General features: G+C 36.1%; 1 protein-coding gene across 1 annotated transcript in view; it reads right to left on the bottom strand.

Moving 5' to 3' along the window:
- PIGK (phosphatidylinositol glycan anchor biosynthesis class K) overlaps window positions 1–19,714 on the bottom strand; it is a 132,551-nt gene that overhangs the window by 15,128 nt on the left and 97,709 nt on the right. Inside the window, exon 10 of the mRNA XM_003807789.5 lies at window positions 18,150–18,234. Within this exon, the coding sequence (XP_003807837.2) occupies window positions 18,150–18,234 (85 nt within the window). The remainder of the gene's footprint in view (window positions 1–18,149; window positions 18,235–19,714) is intronic.

The following is a 19,714-nucleotide window of genomic DNA, read 5'->3' as shown; positions in this document are numbered from 1 at the left end:
TTTAAATAAGACACATATAAGATCTTGAGATAAAAAATATGAAATTTCATTTCATATGAAATAAAAAATACATTGGATGGAATTAACAGCAGATAATACACTGGAAAAGAAACATCAGAGAACAAATAAAATAGCAATAGAAATTATTCATAATGAAGCACAGAAGAAAAAGGGCAGGGAAAAAAATAAACAGAGCCTAAATAAGCTATGGCAAATATCAAGCAGGATAACATTTGCCTAATTGGAGTCCCAAGTAGGAAGGGAGAAAAATATCTAAAACCAATAATGACACAGGATTTTCTCGCGCCTTCAACAAACTCGCAACACAGGCACCCTGTTTACTCGGCCCACCATGCCCAACTCCTTGTGGGAGGGAGCATGTGAGCAAGCAAGTGTGGGATCTGACTGGCCGTTCCAGGCACTGGCAGGAGAAAGCTCCATGCAAGGCCAACAGCAGCACCCAGGTGAGGGTGCCCACGACTCTCAAGCCCCAGAGTGGGTGTTACAGTGTTCTCTTAGTTCTGCTGTCTGTAGACAGCGGTGTGTTAGCAGCTCAGTTGGCCCCTTGCCTCACTGCATGGAGCAACGGGGCAACTTCCCTCTACTAGCGAGGGTAAAAGGCTGGTGTGAGAGCCTTTCTAGGTACCCACGCTTGGTGGGTCCTGAGCTCTTGTCTGGTGTCCAAGAAGAATAAGGTTGTGTAGACAATTGAAGGACGGTGAAGGTAGAGAATGTTATTGAGCAATGAAAACAGCTCTCAGTGGATAAGGGAGCTGGAGAGGGGACAGAAAGGGCACGTCATCTTCCCTGAAGTCAGGTTATCTCTTCTTAAGTTCAGCGGTCTCCCTCGAAGTCCAGCCATCTCCCTCCCTACCAACTGAGTCTGGGGTCTTTATAAGCACAGGATGGGGGTGGGGCAGGCCATAGGTAGTTTTGGAAAAGGCAACATTCGATTGGTAAAAAGGCATTATTCAGAAAGAACCAATTGGGAGAGAGTGGGCAAACTTTGGGCCATGGGTTTCAGGCTGTTTGCTTTTTTGGCTTGAAGGTGGGGTTTCAGTGGGGACCCACCCCTATCTGCCTAGAATTTCTCGGTCTCCTGCCTCTATCAATAATAGCTGAAATTTTTCCAAATTTCATGAAAACTAGAAACTACCAGATCCCTAAAGCTCAACACCAAGCAGAAGAAACACAGAGAAAACTACACAAAGGGACAGCATAATCAAAACACTGACAATGACAGAGAATATCTTTAAAACAGTCAGAGAAAAAGGGATTTGTTTTTACAGAGCAGGGTTCAGTAAACTACAATACACATGATGGACATCTGTTTTTATAACTAAAGTTTTGATGGAACATAGCCATGCTCTTTCATTTACACATTATCTACTGGGGCTTTCACACTATACCAAAAATTGAGTAGTTGTAACAAACACCATGTGGCCCACAGGCCTAAAATATTTACTATTTGGCCCTTTAAGAAAAAGTTTGTAGTTCCTTGCTACAGAGAAACAAAAATAAGAATGACTGAAGCTAGGCTGTTAGAAGCCATGGAGGGCAGAAAACAACGGAAAGACATCTTTAAAGTGCTGAAAGAAAAACTAAAAATCTTAATCTTGAATTATACGGAAAATGCACCAAGTTAAAAATCCAAAAAGTACATTAAAACTGTATTTTACATGGTATCAAAAGAAAACCATCAACACACCAAAAATGAATAATGCTTGTTTCCCGTTATGCAAATATTCCTAAATGGGCAAACAGTTAATGGGACAAGTTTTAAATTTACTATAACAGGATTTTGTTACTTTGCTACTTGAAAGGTAATTCCAACTCCTTGTTTTTAGGCAGAATTTCTTTAACTTCTTTAATATGGATCTCTCAAGAGAATCATCACATGCTTTCAAGTGTAAAAGGACGACTGGCATCCTCCTTCTGAGATACAAAGGCTGACGAACAAATCATTAAGCCTCCCACTGTACTTAAATGAAATCACTCTTGGGAGAAAATAGTTAATTTCAGTCAAATTAACTTTTTGGAACACTATTTACTTGTATTAAAAACGATCATAAACAACATTCCTTTTAAAATAAATTATCTAAAGTTTGAAAAAGTATTTTTAACAAAAGTAGTCACTTTCAGTCATGGTAGTCATACAAATGTTTAACATATTTGTACAACAAAAATGAATCTTATAATTACTTTTCCCATACTCTATTTATAATGATCTTTCACATGGATAAAGGCCATCTATGTGGTTTACTCAATGACAATAACCTGAAACAGTCCTTTTCTGCTTCTATATACTAGTTGAAGACAGCACGCTAATGTTTATTGTCTATTATAATAATTACTTGATAATTTTAGTTATACTAGATACAGCTATTTCGCACGAGGAAAATGTTTAGCATCTACATATCAATATATAATTTATACATCTCTCTCTAGCAATGTTACAGATTGAATAACACTACCCTTTAAAAGTAAACATTAATTTATTTGTGTAGAGGTGTTTATAGTATTCTCTGATGGTAGTTTGTATTTCTGTGGGATCAGTGGTGATACCCCCTTTATCATTTTTTATTGCGTCTATTTGATTCTTCTCTCTTTTCTTCTTTATTCGTCTTGCTAGAGGTCTACCAATTTTGTTGATCTTTTCAAAAAAACAGCTCCTGGATTCATTGAATTTTCGAAGGGTTTTTTGTGTCTCTATCCCCTTCAGTTCTGCTCTGACCTTAGTTATTTCTTGCCTTCTGCTAGCTTTTGAATGTGTTTGCTCTTGCTTCTCTAGTTCTTTTAATTGTGATGTTAGGGTGTCCATTTTAGATCTTTCCTGCTTTCTCTTGTGGGCATTTAGTGCTATAAATTTCCCTCTACACACTGCTTTAAATGTGTCCCAGAGATTCTGGTATGTTGTGACTTTGTTCTCGTTGGTTTCGAAGAACATCTTTATTTCTGCCTTCATTTCATTATGTACCCAGTAGTCACTCAGGAGCAGGTTGTTCAGTTTCCATGTAGTTGAGCGGTTTTGAGTGAGTTTCTTAATCCTGAGTTCTAGTTTGATTGCACTGTGGTCTGAGAGACAGTTTGTTATAATTTCTGTTCTTTTACATTTGCTGAGGAGTGCTTTACTTCCAACTATGTGGTCAATGTTGGAATAAGTGTGATGTGGTGCTGAGAAGAATGTATATTTTGTTGATTTGGGGTGGAGAATTCTGTAGATGTCTATTAGGTCTGCTTGGTGCAGAGCTGAGTTCAATTCCTGGGTATCCTTGTTAACTTTCTGTCTTGTTGATCTGTCTAATGTTGACAGTGGGGTGTTAAAGTCTCCCATTACTATTGTGTGGGAATCTAAGTCTCTTTGTAGGTCTCTAAGGACTTGCTTTATGAATCTGGGTGCTCCTGTATTGGGCACATATTATATTTACGATAGTTAGCTCTTCTTGTTGAATTGATCCCTATACCATTATGTAATGGCCTTCTTTGTCTCTTTTGATCTTTGTTGGTTTAAAGTCTGTTTTATCAGAGACTAGGATTGCAACCCCTGCCTTTTTTTGTTTTCCATTTGCTTGGAAGATCTTCCTCCATCCCTTTATTTTGAGCCTATGTGAGTCTCTGCACATGAGATGGGTTTCCTGAATACAGCACACTGATGGGTCTTGACTCTTTATCCAGTTTGCCAGTCTGTGTCTTTTAATTGGAGTATTTAGCCCATTTACATTTAAGGTTAATATTGTTATGTGTGAAACTGATCCTGTCATTATGATGTTAGCTGGTTATTTCGCTCGTTAGTTGATGCAGTTTCTTCTTAGCATCGATGGTCTTTATAATTTGGCATGTTTTTGCAGTGGCTGGTAGTGGTTGTTCCTCTCCATGTTTAGTGCTTCCTTCAGGAGCTCTTGAAAGGCAGGCCTGGTGGTGACAAAATCTCTCAGCATTTGCTTGTCTGTAAAGGATTTTATTTCTCCTTCACTTATGAAGCTTAGTTTGGCTGCATATGAAATTCTGGGTTAAAAATTCTTTTCTTTAAGAATGTTGAATATTGGCCCCCACTCTCTTCTGGCTTGTAGAGTTTCTGCCGAGAGATCTGCTGTTAGTCTGATGGGCTTCCCTTTGTGGGTAACCCGACCTTTCTCTCTGGCTGCCCTTAACATTTTTTCCTTCATTTCAACTTTGGTGAATCTGACAATTATGTGTCTTGGAGTTGCTCTTCTCAAGGAGTATCTTTGTGGCATTCTCTGTATTTCGTGAATTTGAATGTTGGCCTGCCTTGCTAGGTTGGGGAAGTTCTCCTGGAAAATATCCTGCAGAGTGTTTTCCAAGTTGGTTCCATTCTCCCCGTCACTTTCAGGTACACCAATCAAATGTAGGTTTGGTCTTTTTACATAGTCCCATATTTCTTGGAGGCTTTGTTCCTTTCTTTCTATTCTTTTTTCTCTAAACGTCTCTTCTTGCTTCATTTTATTCATTTGATCTTCAATCACTGATACCCTTTCTTCAAGTTGATCGAATCGGCTACTGAAGCTTGTGCATTTGTCATGTAGTTCTTGTGCCATGGTTTTCAGCTCCATCAGGTCATTTAAGGACTTCTCTACATTGGTTATTCTAGTTAGCCATTCGTCTAACCGTTTTTTCTAGAAGAAATGGATAAATTCCTCAACACATACACCCTCCCAAGACTAAACCAGGAAGAAGTTGAATCTCTGAATAGACCAGTAACAGGCTCTGAAATTGAGGCAATAACTAATAGCTTACCAACCAAAAAAAGTCCAGGACCAGATGGATTCACAGCCGAATTCCACCAGAGGTACAAGGAGGAGCTGGTACCATTCCTTCTGAAACTATTCCAATCAATAGAAAAAGAGGGAATCCTACCTAACTCATTTTATGAGGCCAGCATCATCCTGATACCAAAGCCTGGCAGAGACACAACAACAAAAGAGAATTTTAGACCAATATCCCTGATTAACATCAATGCAAAAATCCTCAATAAAATACTGGCAAACCAAATCCAGCAGCACATCAAAAAGCTTATCCACCATGATCAAGTGGGCTTCATCCCTGGGATGCAAGGCTGGTTCAACATACGCAAATCAATAAACATAATCTGGCATATAAACAGAACCAAAGACAAAAGCCACATGATTATCTCAATAGATGCAGAAAAAGACTTTGACAAAATTCAACCACACTTCATGCTAAAAACTCTCAATAAATTAGGTATTGATGGGATGTATCTCAAAATAATAAGAGCTATTTATGACAAACCCACAGCCAATATCATACTGAATGGGCAAAAACTGGAAGCTTTCCCTTTGAAAACTGGCACAAGACAGGAATGCCCTCTCTCACCACTCCTATTCAACATAGTGTTGGAAGTTCTGGCCAGGGCAATTAGGGAGGAGAAAGAAAGAAAGGGTATTCAATTAGGAAAAGAGGAAGTCAAATTGTCCCTGTTTGCAGATGACATGATTGTATATCTAGAAAACTCCATTGTCTCAGCCCAAAATCTCCTTAGCTGATAAGCAACTTCAGCAAAGTCTCAGGATACAAAATCAATGGGCAAAAATCACAAGCATTCTTACACACCAATAACAGACAAACAGAGAGCCAAGTCATGAGTGAACTCCCATTCACAATTGCTTCAAAGAGAATAAAATACCTAGAAATCCAACTTACAAGGGATGTGAAGGATCTCTTCAAGGAGAACTACAAACCACTGCTCAAAGAAATAAAACAGGACACAAACAAATGGAAGAACATTCCATGCTCATGGGTAGGAAGACTCAATATCGAGAAAATGGCCATACTGCCCAAGGTAATTTATAGATTCAATGCCATCCCCATCAAGTGCCAATGACTTTCTTCACAGAATTGGAAAAAACTACTTTAAAGTTCATATGGAACCAAAAAAGAGCCCGCATTGCCAAGTCAATCCTAAGCCAAAAGAACAAAGCTGGAGGCATCACACTACCTGACTTCAAACTATACTACAAGGCTACAGTAACCAGAACAGCATGGTACTGGTACCAAAAGAGAGATATAGACCAATGGAACAGAACAGAGCCCTCAGAAATAATACCACACATCTACAACCATCTGATCTTTGACAAACCTGACAAAAACAAGAAAAAGGGAAAGGATTCCCTATTTAATAAATGGTGCTGGGAAAACTGGCTAGCCATATGTAGAAAGCTGAAACTGGATCCCTTCCTTACACCTTATACAAAAATTAATTCAAGATGGATTAAAGACTTACATGTTAGACCTAAACCCATAAAAACCATAGAAGAAAACCTAGGCAATACCATTCAGGACATAGGCATGGGCAAGGACTTCATGACTAAAACACCAAAAGCAATGGCAACAAAAGCCAAAATTGACAAATGGGATCTAATTAAACTAAAGAGTTTGTGCACAGCAAAAGAAACTACTATCAGAGTGAACAGGCAACCTACAGAGTGGGAGAAAATTTTTGCAATCTACTCATCTGACAAAGGGCTAATATCCAGAATCTACAATGAACTCCAACAAATTTACAAGAAAAAAACAACCCCATCAACAAGTGGGCAAAGGATATGAACAGACACTTCTCAAAAGAAGACATTTATGCAGCCAACAGACACATGAAAAAATGCTCATCATCACTGGCCATCAGAGAAATGCAAATCAAAACCACAATGAGATATCATCTCACACCAGTTAGAATGGCGATCATTAAAAAGTCAGGAAACAACAGGTGCTGGAGAGGATGTGGAGAAATAGGAACACTTTTACACTGTTGGTGGGACTGTAAACTAGTTCAACCATTGTGGAAGACAGTGTGGCGACTCATCAGGGATCTAGAACTAGAAATACCATTTGACCCAGCCATCCCATTACCGGGTATATACCCAAAGGATTATAAATCATGCTGCTATAAAGACACATGCACACAAATGTTTATTGTGGCACTATTCACAAGAGCAAAGACTTGGAACCAACCCAAATGTCCATCAATGATAGACTGGATTAAGAAAATGTGGCACATATACACCATGGAATACTATGCAGCCATAAAAAATGATGAATTCCTGTCCTTTGTAGGGACATGGATGAAGATGGAAACCATCATTCTCAGCAAACTATCGCAAGGACAAAAAACCAAACACCACATGTTCTCACTCATAGGTGGGAACTGAACAATGAGAACACTTGGACACAGGAAGGAGAACATCACACACTGGGGCCTGTTGTGGGGTGGAGGGAGGGGAGAGGGTTAGCATTAGGAGATATACCTAATGCTAAATGACGAGTTAATGGGTGCAGCACACCAACATGGCATATGTATACATATGTAACAAACCTGCACATTGTGCACATGTACCCTAGAACTTAAAGTATAATAATAAAAAATAAAATTACAAAGAAATTTTTAAAAAGTAAACATTAATTATTTCACAAGACTAAGATATCTATTGGCATATTTTAAACTAGAAACACCTTAGTAAATCAAAACTAGGTAACATGGATACTATTCTGTCTTCGCAAAGTATTAATAGCCTTGGATATAGAATTGGTAAATAAAAAAGATACACAAAATCAAATAATTAAATATACTGATTAGGCACTGCTAAATATATATGAATGTAGATTCAAGTAAAATAGTCTTTTAAAGGAAAATCTGTGTTTATCTAAGAATGATCAGAAATTATAATCGGAGATAACTGACATAATACACAAGTTACCCACCAAACATGACTGGTATGATAAAATGCAAGTTAACTGTGAATGTTAAAAATCTGTAACTAAAGATATTGATTCCTTTAATATAAAATGTGACTTTTCTGACATGCATATACCAGTTTTAAAGAGAATGATAATCTTAACTCTTATCAGGAAGCACATTAAGGTGATTTCAGGTCAACTTAGATGGCAGATTAACTAACTCCTAGTTACATTATTTCAATCAGCTGCAAGTCAGTATCTAAACTACTGCCAAGAATATAGCATGAGGCTGAAGGGAACTGTGTTTTAATTTGTCTCTATCCAGTCAGTTTCTGTATCTATATGAGAAGAGATCCCCCGTTACCAGTGATACTTCTGGTAATGTTTTTGGTGGATCCCTGGATTTGAGTGATGTTAAGATAGGCATATAATAACAAATTGATAAAAGTAACAATGTATTTTCCTCACTTTTTGCTTTTATCAATTTGTTATTATATGCCTATCTTTTTCTTTCCTTTAACTAAGATGTTAACTTACCTTATTACGTTGTAAGTCAAAACCATCCCACTAGAAAAACAGGATGCATTGGGCATGAGTAATTTCATTCTATTTTCTTCACTGTATAATGCACCTTTTTTTCCCTGTACAGTTTCTCTACCTTAAAAGCAGGTACAAATATACAGCCAGAGAACCAAGAAGCACCACTTTTCCACTCCCTGGAGCTGAAAATGGCCCATTTTCTCACTTTCAGTACTGCTTACCTCAACTTCCAGAAAGTCAACATTTATTAAAAACCAACAATCCTCCAGCAAAGCATACATATGCCCCTAATACTATGGTTTACACTTTGCCCTTAAAACAAATACAGTTAGAAAAACCTAATAATATATCAGATGCTATGTGATACATTTTGGCATAAGGGACAACAGAAAAAGAAAACATTCTTCATATTTGGCATAGTTATAAAATTAGAATGAATTTTAAAGGATCAAAACTCAGTTTAGAACAGTCATTATGATTCTATCATGTCTTATTAAAATCAAAATCTATTATAAAGCATATTTAACATCTTTAATATTTATAAAAAATTTTTAAAAGAAAAATTTATTACATATTATTTGTGAAGAAGCACCGAAAACTTTTCTGAAAGCCTCTTTCTTAGTAACTAAGTTGATGAAGATGTAATAGAAAGGGAGAAAAGTTAATTACTACCAAGTATCTTAATATTCAAAGCAATACAAAGGGTCAAATGTCTAATATTCTTTAGGGATGTTTGCGTTCTAAATGTGATGAACTCTAAATTACTATGACTTGTGAAGATGTGTATCTGTCTAGTTGTTTTTAATTACTAATTGTTTTAGTTGTATGTAGCTAATTCTTAAGTATTCAAGGTCCACTCATAAGTTAATGCTTATCAAGGCTCTTTGACACTCATTTTTCTCACAACTTTGGACATTCCACTATGAGCTCCCCACAGTAGTGGGAAAGAGATTTAAAAAAAATAGTACAGGCAATCTTCAACCAGTGAATGAGTTATATTCTAAACATTCTCCCTATCATCAGTTTTATGGAAATTAAAAATGATTTTATTGAAAATTGCATTATGAATGGTGGCTAGATCATCCAGATAGTTCACAAATGCCTATTAAATTCTTAAGGCCATTGCACTATTTAAACTACATGGAACCTCAGAATAGGTGACCATATAGCAAAAACTTTCTCTTTTCAAGTGAGCCATCCATAGGCAAAATTTTAAATAAGCAAAGCTAATCTTTAGCACTCTCCCCTAACATTTTTTGAACCCACATCTCTTCATATCTCTACATGTCTTAAACCCTCTTTGGGAAGTCAAGTGCAGCTGGGGTGAAGAAAGCAATTGCAAACAGCATTGAGAAGGTGACTCTCTTTAGCCCAGTATCTAAATAAATGGATACCCATTTGCTGAAGAATTTTGAACTAAATCTGTTGACATTTTATTCTTCCAAAATACATTTTCAATTCATCAGAACATGAATTACACCTGTTGACACCTCCTTCATCAAAATTTTCTGGAGACAAAGCCTTTGTGAAAAAATGTTCATAAGGAGGAAGTATACCACAGTAGTTAAGAAGATAAATTTTGGAGTCAAACAGACCCAGAATCAAATACTGGCTATCCCACTTATAAGATAGAAGATCTTAGGCAAATTATTTAAACTATTCTGAACCTCAGTTAATTCATGTATAAAATGGGAACAATTTCATCAACAGTACTAGTTATTTTTGGGTGATCATTATCATTATCAACTGTAAAATATGTTTTGCACCTATTTACAGTTGTACAACAGAAATGAAAAGAAACAGATGCTTCCTCAACTATTCTTAGTTTAAAAATCTTTATAAATTTGGTGAAAACAGGTATCTGTTTCTGCTTGGGAATACTTATGACTAGTGACACAATTTCCATTTCTATTATAGAAATTTCACATATCAGAAAAGGGATGTAATGACAAATTTGTAGGTGGACCAAAAATTTTCAAACTTAAAAGTTGATGATAATTATTAAAATGTTGATTGTCATTCTCAAACAGCTTTACCCTTGCATTTATTCCTTGATAAGTGACATTTTTGGAAGTGGCTGTAATAAGTTATAATATGAACGCTGAGGTTAATTTATATTAATTTAAAAACATATCTGATATTAAGAGATTAGCCCATGACCTTCAAAAAGTTTAGTTTTCATTACTTGCCTTATCACTTGAATAAAAATAAATGAAAAATGTATTATTTTTCACTAGACATCAGTTTTAAAGTTGCTATGGTTAGGGAAAGCTCTACAAGATTTTAAAGCAATATAAGTCAGTCCTGAGGCAGACAGAGTGCTAGGGATTCAGCATCCTTTTGATGAGTTTCCAGATATTGATAATTCAATAGGCACATTTTTTAAAAGAAGGTGGCAGAGATTTCTACTTGATAGACATTTCAGTCAACCTTTAGTAAAGTTTAGCTGTAATGGGGTAGGTATTACTGTAATGGAAAAACACTAAAATGCCAAAATTGCAACAGTGGAACAACATGAAGAGTAATGATAAACAAAAACAGAAGAATTGAAAAATTACCACAATCCATGTCATATAATGTAAAGAGCTAGAATTACAGAGACCGGGACAACATTTCAGGATGCAGAAAAGTGAGAAGACCGCATATTCTCACTCATAGGTGGGAATTGAACAGTGAGATCACATGGACACATGAAGGGGAATATCACACTCTGGGGACTGTGGTGGGGTGGGGGGAGGGGGGAGGGATAGCATTGGGAGATATACCTAAGGCTAGATGACGAGTTAGTGGGTGCAGCGCACCAGCATGGCACATGTATACATATGTAACTAACCTGCACAATGTGCACATGTACACATATGTAACTAACCTGCACAATGTGCACATGTACCCTAAAACTTAAAGTATAATAAAAAAAAAGAAAAAAAAAAAGAAAAGTGAGAAGAGATTCTCAACTACACATATTTTGAAATATCCCAATTACAAGAGTAAGAGGCTAATTATACAAATAAAATGTTTGTGTATGGGCAGAGACTGCAAATAATTCAAATTACGTGTATTGGTCCTCAACCTGAGGTGGTACTGTGTTCCACAGGCGGGGAGGAGTTCAGAAAAGGTGAGGGCATTTTTTTTTTTAGCATCACAATGACTAAGCAGTGCTATTGGCAACCAGTATTTGGAAGGAGAAGGGATGCCAAACATCCTGCGATGCACAGATCAGTCCTGCACAATGAAAGAACTGTCCCATCCAAATACCTAGAATACTCCCAAAGAGCAACAACGGACACACCAGGATACTGTATGAACTGGTTACACTGGAAAAAATTACCTCTAGGACTAAAAAGGAGTAACAACAGATGAAACAAGACTTTGCAAGATAATCTTCTATGTTTTAAGCAAGAGTCTTGCAGGAGACCCCAGTACTTCTCTCCAAGAAACTAAATCTGTAATGGCTACATAGCTCTAATCTTTTGTGCAGCTTATCTTAAAAAAAGAGAATAGTAAGGTGATACGGTACCACCAACAAGTACAGTGTGCAGAGGGGCATTAAAAATAGAAATCTTGCAATGTATTAATCTTATCAAAATATTAAAGGATTTGTAGGAGGTCTTGTATCTGAAATAGGGGGAACCAGAGAAAGCCTAGAAGATGGTTAAGAACACAGTGGGGAAAACAATAGATATTTCTCCACCAAGACAAGGTATTCACTGATATATAACATTTGAGTAAGTTAAAGTTTTTTAAAGCATACATGGGTTTATGGCTTTGTTTACACGGAGCCTCTGCCTTAATGGAGGGACCTAAATTCATGAAGATAAAATTGACTCATAATGGTGACTCCCAGAATTGAATCTCTCACACATCTTTCTTTTTTTTTTTTTTTTTTTTTTGAGACAGAGTCTCGCTCTGTCGCCCAGGCTGGAGAGCAGCGGCACGATCTCGGCTCACTGAAAGCTCCACCTCCCGGGTTCACACCATTCTCCTGCCTCAGCCTCCCGAGTAGCTGGGACTACAGGCGCCCACCACCACACCCGGCTAATATTTTTTGTGTTTTTAGTAGAGACGGGGTTTCACCATGTTAGCCAGGATGGTCTCGATCTCCTGACCTTGTGATCTGCCCACCTCGGCCTCCCAAAGTGCTGGGATTACAGGCGTGAGCCACCGTGCCTGGCCGAATTTCTCACACATCTTAAACCCCAGCAGGCAAGCATCTACCAAAAGGTTTCTAAACAAGCTGTTTAAATGTGTCTCTCTGTGTGTGTGTGTGTGTGTGTGTGTGTGTATGCTTGCTTAATATAAGAAGCTGAGATAGTAAAGATAAATTAAGTGTCACAATAGAAATAATAGTCATCAGGACCAAGAACAGAGAGACTCCTGGGAGGTTTAAGTTCAGTACTTAGTTTACTGAGTTCACACCATGCTGCTGATGCCTTTCATAGCATAGTACAGTCGAGTAATCATATTAACAGTCGAGTCATCATACCATCACACATTTTCGTTAATTGTTTCATAATTATAACTATGTAACTATTGAGACATAAAATATTGATAATATATCTTTTCTTGTATTAACATAACTTTTACTACTGAAACTACTAGTTGCTTCATTACCCTGTTCACTTAATTTTCTGTTGCTCTAACTAAATCTACTCAACTTTAAAACTTCCTTTAGCATGGTCAGACACATTAGATAATTTGCCACCATTCCACTGACTGCAGACACCCATCTTGGAGTCCTTCATTGTCTTGCTCCAATTTGTACTCTTTACTCTTTAAACTTCTACACAATTGTCACCTCAGGATGCACTTCACCATAAACTTGAGAATTTCACTAGCATCTCACCATGATGGCACAATCTCTTATGCCTTGGATAATTTCCCCTCAGGATTTTTGGTTTGCTCTTTCATTTAATGAATCATATCTCAAGTAGCTACTTGACAAAGGATGAATAAGAAAAATTATCTATTGAGACTTGGAATGTCTTTCCTATTTTATGATACTTAAACCATAATTTGGAAATGAACAGAACCTTAAGTTGGAAATGATTTTCTCACATAATTTTGAAGACATCACTCCATTGCTTTCTGGTTTGACTGGTATCTTCGGGGAGGAATTCCTCAATCTTCTGCTAATAAAATATAAGCCTAAATTCCAGTGTTCTGAAAGCTAAACAGGAGGAAGACACTTTGGAGGAAGACAAGAGGGTGTTTCTTTTTGGACCCAATCTCTGAGGTGCCTGGTACCTACCTTCCCAGAGTTCTGCAGTATAAACTGGCTGGTTCTTATAGGGCTCCTGTGTGATGGAAGTTAGGGCTCAGCTTTTCCACTCTGCTAAATTGGTTATCATTTATCCAACTACTTTCCTCCTTCCAAATTGTGTTACCACTCTCATCTGTCATTCTCTTTTCCATTTTCTTTGTCTTTTGGGGTTTATCTATTTTTATGTCTTTGTTTTCATTTTAGTAGTGTTCTTCAGGAGGGTAAAGCATAAAAATATGTCTTCAACCTGTCATGCTTAACTAGTTTATAAACATACTTGCAAATGTTGGTGCCAATTACCACAGTGTCCTCAATTTATGCCAATTTATACTCTCCTCCAGTAGTATCACTGCCTCAGGCATCACTGAGTATTACTACTTTTCATATATTTGCTTGAAGTTAAAAAAAAGAAACTTTCTGATAAAAATAAACAATTCTAACATTATTAATGAACATCAACATGTTTTTTATCAGTTTATTATGCTCTGCTATTTCAACTTTTGAGGCATGTCTGTGTGAGTCTATGTAAGTTCATTAGGCTGTTCAGTTTTTTCTTGTCATTCTGTAAGAGCTCTTTATATATGAAGGTGTTAATTCCATGAGGAAAATATTTTTCCACTTTGATATCTGCCTTTTCTTTTCTTTCTTTCTTTTTGAGACAGGATCTCACTCTGTTGCCCAGGCTGGAGTACAGTGGCGTGATCACAGCTCACTGTAACCTCAAAAACTCCTGGGCTCAGGGTATCCTCCTGCCTCATCCTCCTGAGTAGCTATGATTACAAGTGCCCATCACCATGCCTGGTTAATTTATGGTTTTTTTTGTAGAGTTGGGGTTTCACTCTGTTGCCCAGGCTGGTTTGCCTTTTCATTTCGATGTATAGAAATTTTACATTTTTACAAAGTCAAATATATCAATTTTCCTTTGTAGTTTTTGCCACAATTTTCATGCTTAGAAAGTTCTCATCCAAAAATTTTGCCAACATACTTTTCTAATTGTTTTGCCATTTTGCATTTTTTGCATTAAGCTTTAATCCTATTAGAATGTACTTTTCCATGTATTATGATGCAAGAACATAGTATCCCCCTCTAGTAGTTAATCAACTCTCTCAGCATAATTTATTGAATGATCTTTTAATTTCCCATTGATCTGTGACGTCACCCTTATCATTTATATAAACCATATACGTATTAGGGTATCTAGGTTTGTGATGGTTAGTACTGAGTGTCCACTTGATTGGACTGAAGGATGCAAAGTATTGTTCCTGGGTGTGTCTGTGGGGGTGTTGCTAAAGGAGATTAACATTTGAGTCAGTGGACTGTGAGAGACAGAACCACCCTACACATCAAAAGTTATTATGCATATAAATATTTCTTATCATGAATTGGAATCCATAAAGTTTGAAAGTCACTCCTCCATGTGTTCCACTGATCCTCTTGTCTATTCCTTTGTCCATATAATATTTATCTGATTACAGCTGCGTTAGGCTAATATTCTGATATCCAGTAAAACAAGTGCCTCTCTTACATACTTTCTTTGGTTATTCTTGGACATTTGGTCTTCCACATAAATCATGTGGTCATTTTTTCCTAACATTAAAAAAGAAAAACTTGTTTCTACTCTAATTAGAATTGCTAAATTGGGAGAATTTACACTTATACTTTCATCATGTTGTTTATTTGGTATGTCTTTCTGTTTCTGAAACATAGTACTTTCCATGATTCTTATTATACAGGTCTATGGTTTACTTGTTAAATCTAATTGTAATTATTTTATAGTTCTCTTCACTGCTGTGACAGAAAAATTTTCCCATTTTCATTTCTGTGTGTTTACTGCAAATACAGAGAAGCTATCAATTTTATTTAAGAAGCCAATTTTATTTGGCTATCTCATCACATTCTCTTATTAATTTTATTATTCATAACTTGAGTCTCCTGGGTTTCCTAGGTATACAATCATATTTTCTAGGATGGCTAGAAAAATGGTAAATAATTTGACAGCATAAAATGGTAGTAGTGAGAATCCTATCTCCTGATTGTAAAAAGCAGTTTAAATATCACACACAATAAATGAATTACTGAAATGACTGATGCTCATTCCTCTCTCTTCTATTTCTCAAGTTTCTCCTTCTGTTTCAGCCTCTGTCCCTGCTTTGAAAGCCTCCATCTCTCCTGCAGCTTCTAAGTTGTGCTACTAGTGAGAGTCCTTGGCTTCTGGTGCCTGGGTAGTAGGGAAAAGAGGTGGTCCTGGCTTTCAACATACCATTAAAAATACGTTATCTATCCATTTAGAGATATGTATACATAGTACAAAGCAAGATGCTAAAAGAAATATCAAGAAACTGAGACTGTCCAGAAAGATGATAAAATAGGATATATAAGACATAAAAATAAGTAACTCTATTTTAAATAGAAATGACATGAGCTCCTAAACAGGTGTAGGTAAAGTATAAGATTATTTCTCATGAAAATAGTTACAGGGGGAGATTATACACTACAATAATGCTATAATTTAGATATAGATCAAAAAGCTTTTGTGAAACTAGCTAACCTAATTATCACATGTATTACTGTTCTCTTAGGAAAAAAGTTGCATGCATTCATTTATTTATCAAGACAGGGTCTCACTCTGTCACCCAGACTGGAGTGCAGTGCCACAATCTCAGCTCCCTGTAGCCTCAATCTGGATCCCAGTCCCAGGAGATATTCCCACCTCAGCCTCCCGAGTAGGTGGGACTACAGGCACGCACCACTAAGCCCAGCTAATTTTCTTTATTACTTGTAGACGTAGGGTTTTGTTATGTTGCCCGGGCTGGTCCTGAACTCCTGGGCTCAAGTGATCCACCCACCTCAGCCTCCCAAAGGGCTGGGATTATAGACATGGGGTACCACATGCCCGGCCAAAATTTGCTCTTAAATAACGGACTTATCAGTTAATTTCTGGCAACATAACTCTTATGTTTCTAAAAGACCAGTTGGACCGGCTAATGGTAACAGTCCTTAAGTTGTAGTACTGTCAAAAAAGGGAAATAACAAAAGGAATAAATGAAGAGTCTGCTATTAACAATGACCTGTCCTGACTATTCTTTAACTGAGAACAGAATTCATTTTATTCAATAAAAATAAAATACATAAATTCCTATTGTGTAAAATTTCTTAAAGATAGGTATTTAGTAAAATCAAGTGCTACTGAATTTTAATATAATGTTTGTAATTCAGTGTTAAAATTAACAAAGTCTCTTGTACTGCCAAAAAAATCACAATCTAAAATTTTCACCAGGGTCAAAAATTTTTTATCTTGGAATTCACACAGTGTATAACAGTCAAATGCAGCTGTTACATAAACCAGGTAGTTTATTGGTTCATCCATGCTATAAAAATATTACTGACATTTCATCTGGTCAACCATCTTAAAGGTTAATTCTTGTTTCCTCTTTCAGATTTTATTCTAGGTGAACTGTTCTGGGCAGATTCTATTTACCTATTCTGAGCAAACCACAAACTGTTTCATTGCTCACTCTTACTGTTAAGAACATATTGACTTGCTGCCTGCTCTGCTGTTTAATTCATTTATGCTGAGAGTCAGGCATGAAGACAGAATTTTAAATGTGACATTCGCAGACTGTTAGGTCATTTAAGCTCTGACAACACTAGGGAATTCCTGACATATAAACTGGACCTGATTACCAAGCACAGACGAGCTTCCCAAAGGTGCAAATTTCTGATCATTTTTTGTAATTTCTCACAGAATTGCAATATTAAATTTTAATGTCAATGAAAAATATATATAGCCAACATTTTCCTCTGTTTCTTTTAATAAAGTTCTAACTGGCACTTCTAATCAATACATATCAGCTAAATAAAAATTATTTTGATGGAAAAAGGCATATGGAAAAACTCACAATAACAATCAACATTCGTAACAATTCTGAGAAACTCTGCCATTTAAGGGCTTTTAATATTTACTATAATATGTAAGTTTCTGAAATCTCTGCTAGGTCTAAAGGCTATAACTCTAGTCAACAGAACATTTAAAATTATTAGATTCTGGCACAGCAGGGCAGAGGTTGTATGCTGTCAAATTATAGTACAAAGTCTAAGCTTACATGCTTACAACACTGCCTTCTCAACGATTACAGTTATGTAGAAAGGATGATAAAATCATTATAATTGGAAATGAACAAATTGCCCACATGACATGCAGAATTATACTTTGCAAGGGTTGATGATTGGGCGGGGTAAAGGATGCAGGGCAAGACTGTTTTCTCTTTTTAGTGACTCCAAAAAATTACACTCAATGATATTTTTGCAGCTCTTTTTCCTTATCACTAAGTACTATACACAATGGGTCAAAATGAAAGTTTTCTGAAATTAAATTTTATAATTAAATAATGCACAAAAGATAATGCTTATTTTATCCCATATTTTATGTAAGTAAGAATTCTAGTGTTAAACAGCAAGTAGCCTTTTAATATTGTGCTTTGAATGGGACTTTCAACTGTAATAGGGGTAGTCTAAATAGGGATAGACAGCCCAGAATGCCTTTCAGCTATAGCACATTGATTCTGAAAAACCTAACAAAAGCAATTACTTCTCAGTGATTAAAAATCTTGTTTCTTTCAAAAGAATAAAATGAAATGCAAACCTGGTGTATTATCTGAGCTACAGGAAGTTGTTCAGCATATTTCAGAGGTTCCATTAGTTTCTCATCCATCTGGTCTTCCTTATAGCTGGAAAAGAGAATTTAAAAACACAGAGCTAGGGCAAATACTATTTTGAAATATAGCAAATATTTAAATATATCAAATATGAAATATAGTGAAATGCATATATTTAAGTTTTTGAAATAATCAGTATTTATCAATAATCTTTGAAACACTACCATTGAAAAATTTTAAATGACTATAAAAGTATTCAGACTACATTAAGTAACTATGCAATAAAATGAGCTAGCATCACTTAATGTTCTCAGATCCTGTCTTTCTCTGAGACAAAAATGTTTCAGAATTCTCTGTCCAAAAGAGGGTGTTTCTTTCATAGCACTTAAAGGTCCTCAAAACCTGGCTCCAACCAAACTCAAGCCTCATCTCCAGCAACCCTTTCTCTATTTAACAGTCTACTGTTTTAGTTATATTTAACTACTGGCCAAACCCCATTGGGACTTGCACCTCCAGGAGTCTCTCAGTTTCCCCATGCTGTTATATCTGTTTGGACCAACCACCAATTCTCTTATTTATTCTTCTTTTTAATATATTAATTTGTTTATAGCCATCTAGGTATATTATTTTCACTTCCTTGAAGATGAAACCCATGTCTTCTTCTTCTTTGTATATCTAATATTTATCAAAAAGACTCAAATGTTTATTGACTGAATAATAAATATATGAATAAAACGAAATAAAAATAATTCTGAGAGGTTATTTTATATAGACAATATTTCTAATATCTACATGTACAATGAGATACAAAGCTGATATAATCCATATCTAGGACAATATGAAACAGTAAATTTAAAAACTTTTCGAATGAAGAAAATGTAGTATAATGATTTTTAAAGTTACTGACCCTTTGAGAAATAGCAAGTAAACATTTGATTTCAAGACAATAAAACCTAAAAACATTAAAATTCCTTTTGCCTTTTCTGTGAATTACACATCAGCTTATCAACTTAAAAATTACTAAACTTTAATTATCTTGAAAAATAGATGAAACAAGATTGGCTAAGTCTCTAGGGCTTCAGTTAAGGAATCTAATGAGAACTCTAGAATCTCTCCCATGAAAAAGGCAGATATACAAAAAGAGACAAAATTTTCATATGATTTAAGAGCTTCAAGAACCTCTTATCTAGGTAAAAGTTTGTGGATATCTTGCAGAATTTGCATAAAAATAACTAGCTTAATTTGAGAGAACTCTGAAGATTCTCACTAATGATGGGAAAAAAAAACTGCCTCAAAACATGTTTCACAGAGACAGAAAGCAGAATGGTGGCTGCCAGGAGCTGGGAGGAGGGGACACTGGGGAGTAATTGTTTAACAGGTAGAGGTTCGGTTCACAAGATGAAAAAAGTTCTGGAGATGGATGGGGGGATGATAGTTACACAATAATATAAATGTATTTAATGCCACTAAAGCATATACTTAAAAATGATTAAAATGATACGTTTTATGTTATGTATTTGTTATGGGCTGAATTGTGCCCTTCAACAAACCC

This window comes from Pan paniscus, chromosome 1 (assembly GCF_029289425.2).
Source record: "Pan paniscus chromosome 1, NHGRI_mPanPan1-v2.0_pri, whole genome shotgun sequence".
Taxonomy (NCBI): Eukaryota; Metazoa; Chordata; class Mammalia; order Primates; family Hominidae; genus Pan; species Pan paniscus.
The sequence above is the reverse complement of the archived record's forward strand: the minus strand, read 5'-3'. Positions and strand labels throughout refer to the sequence as shown.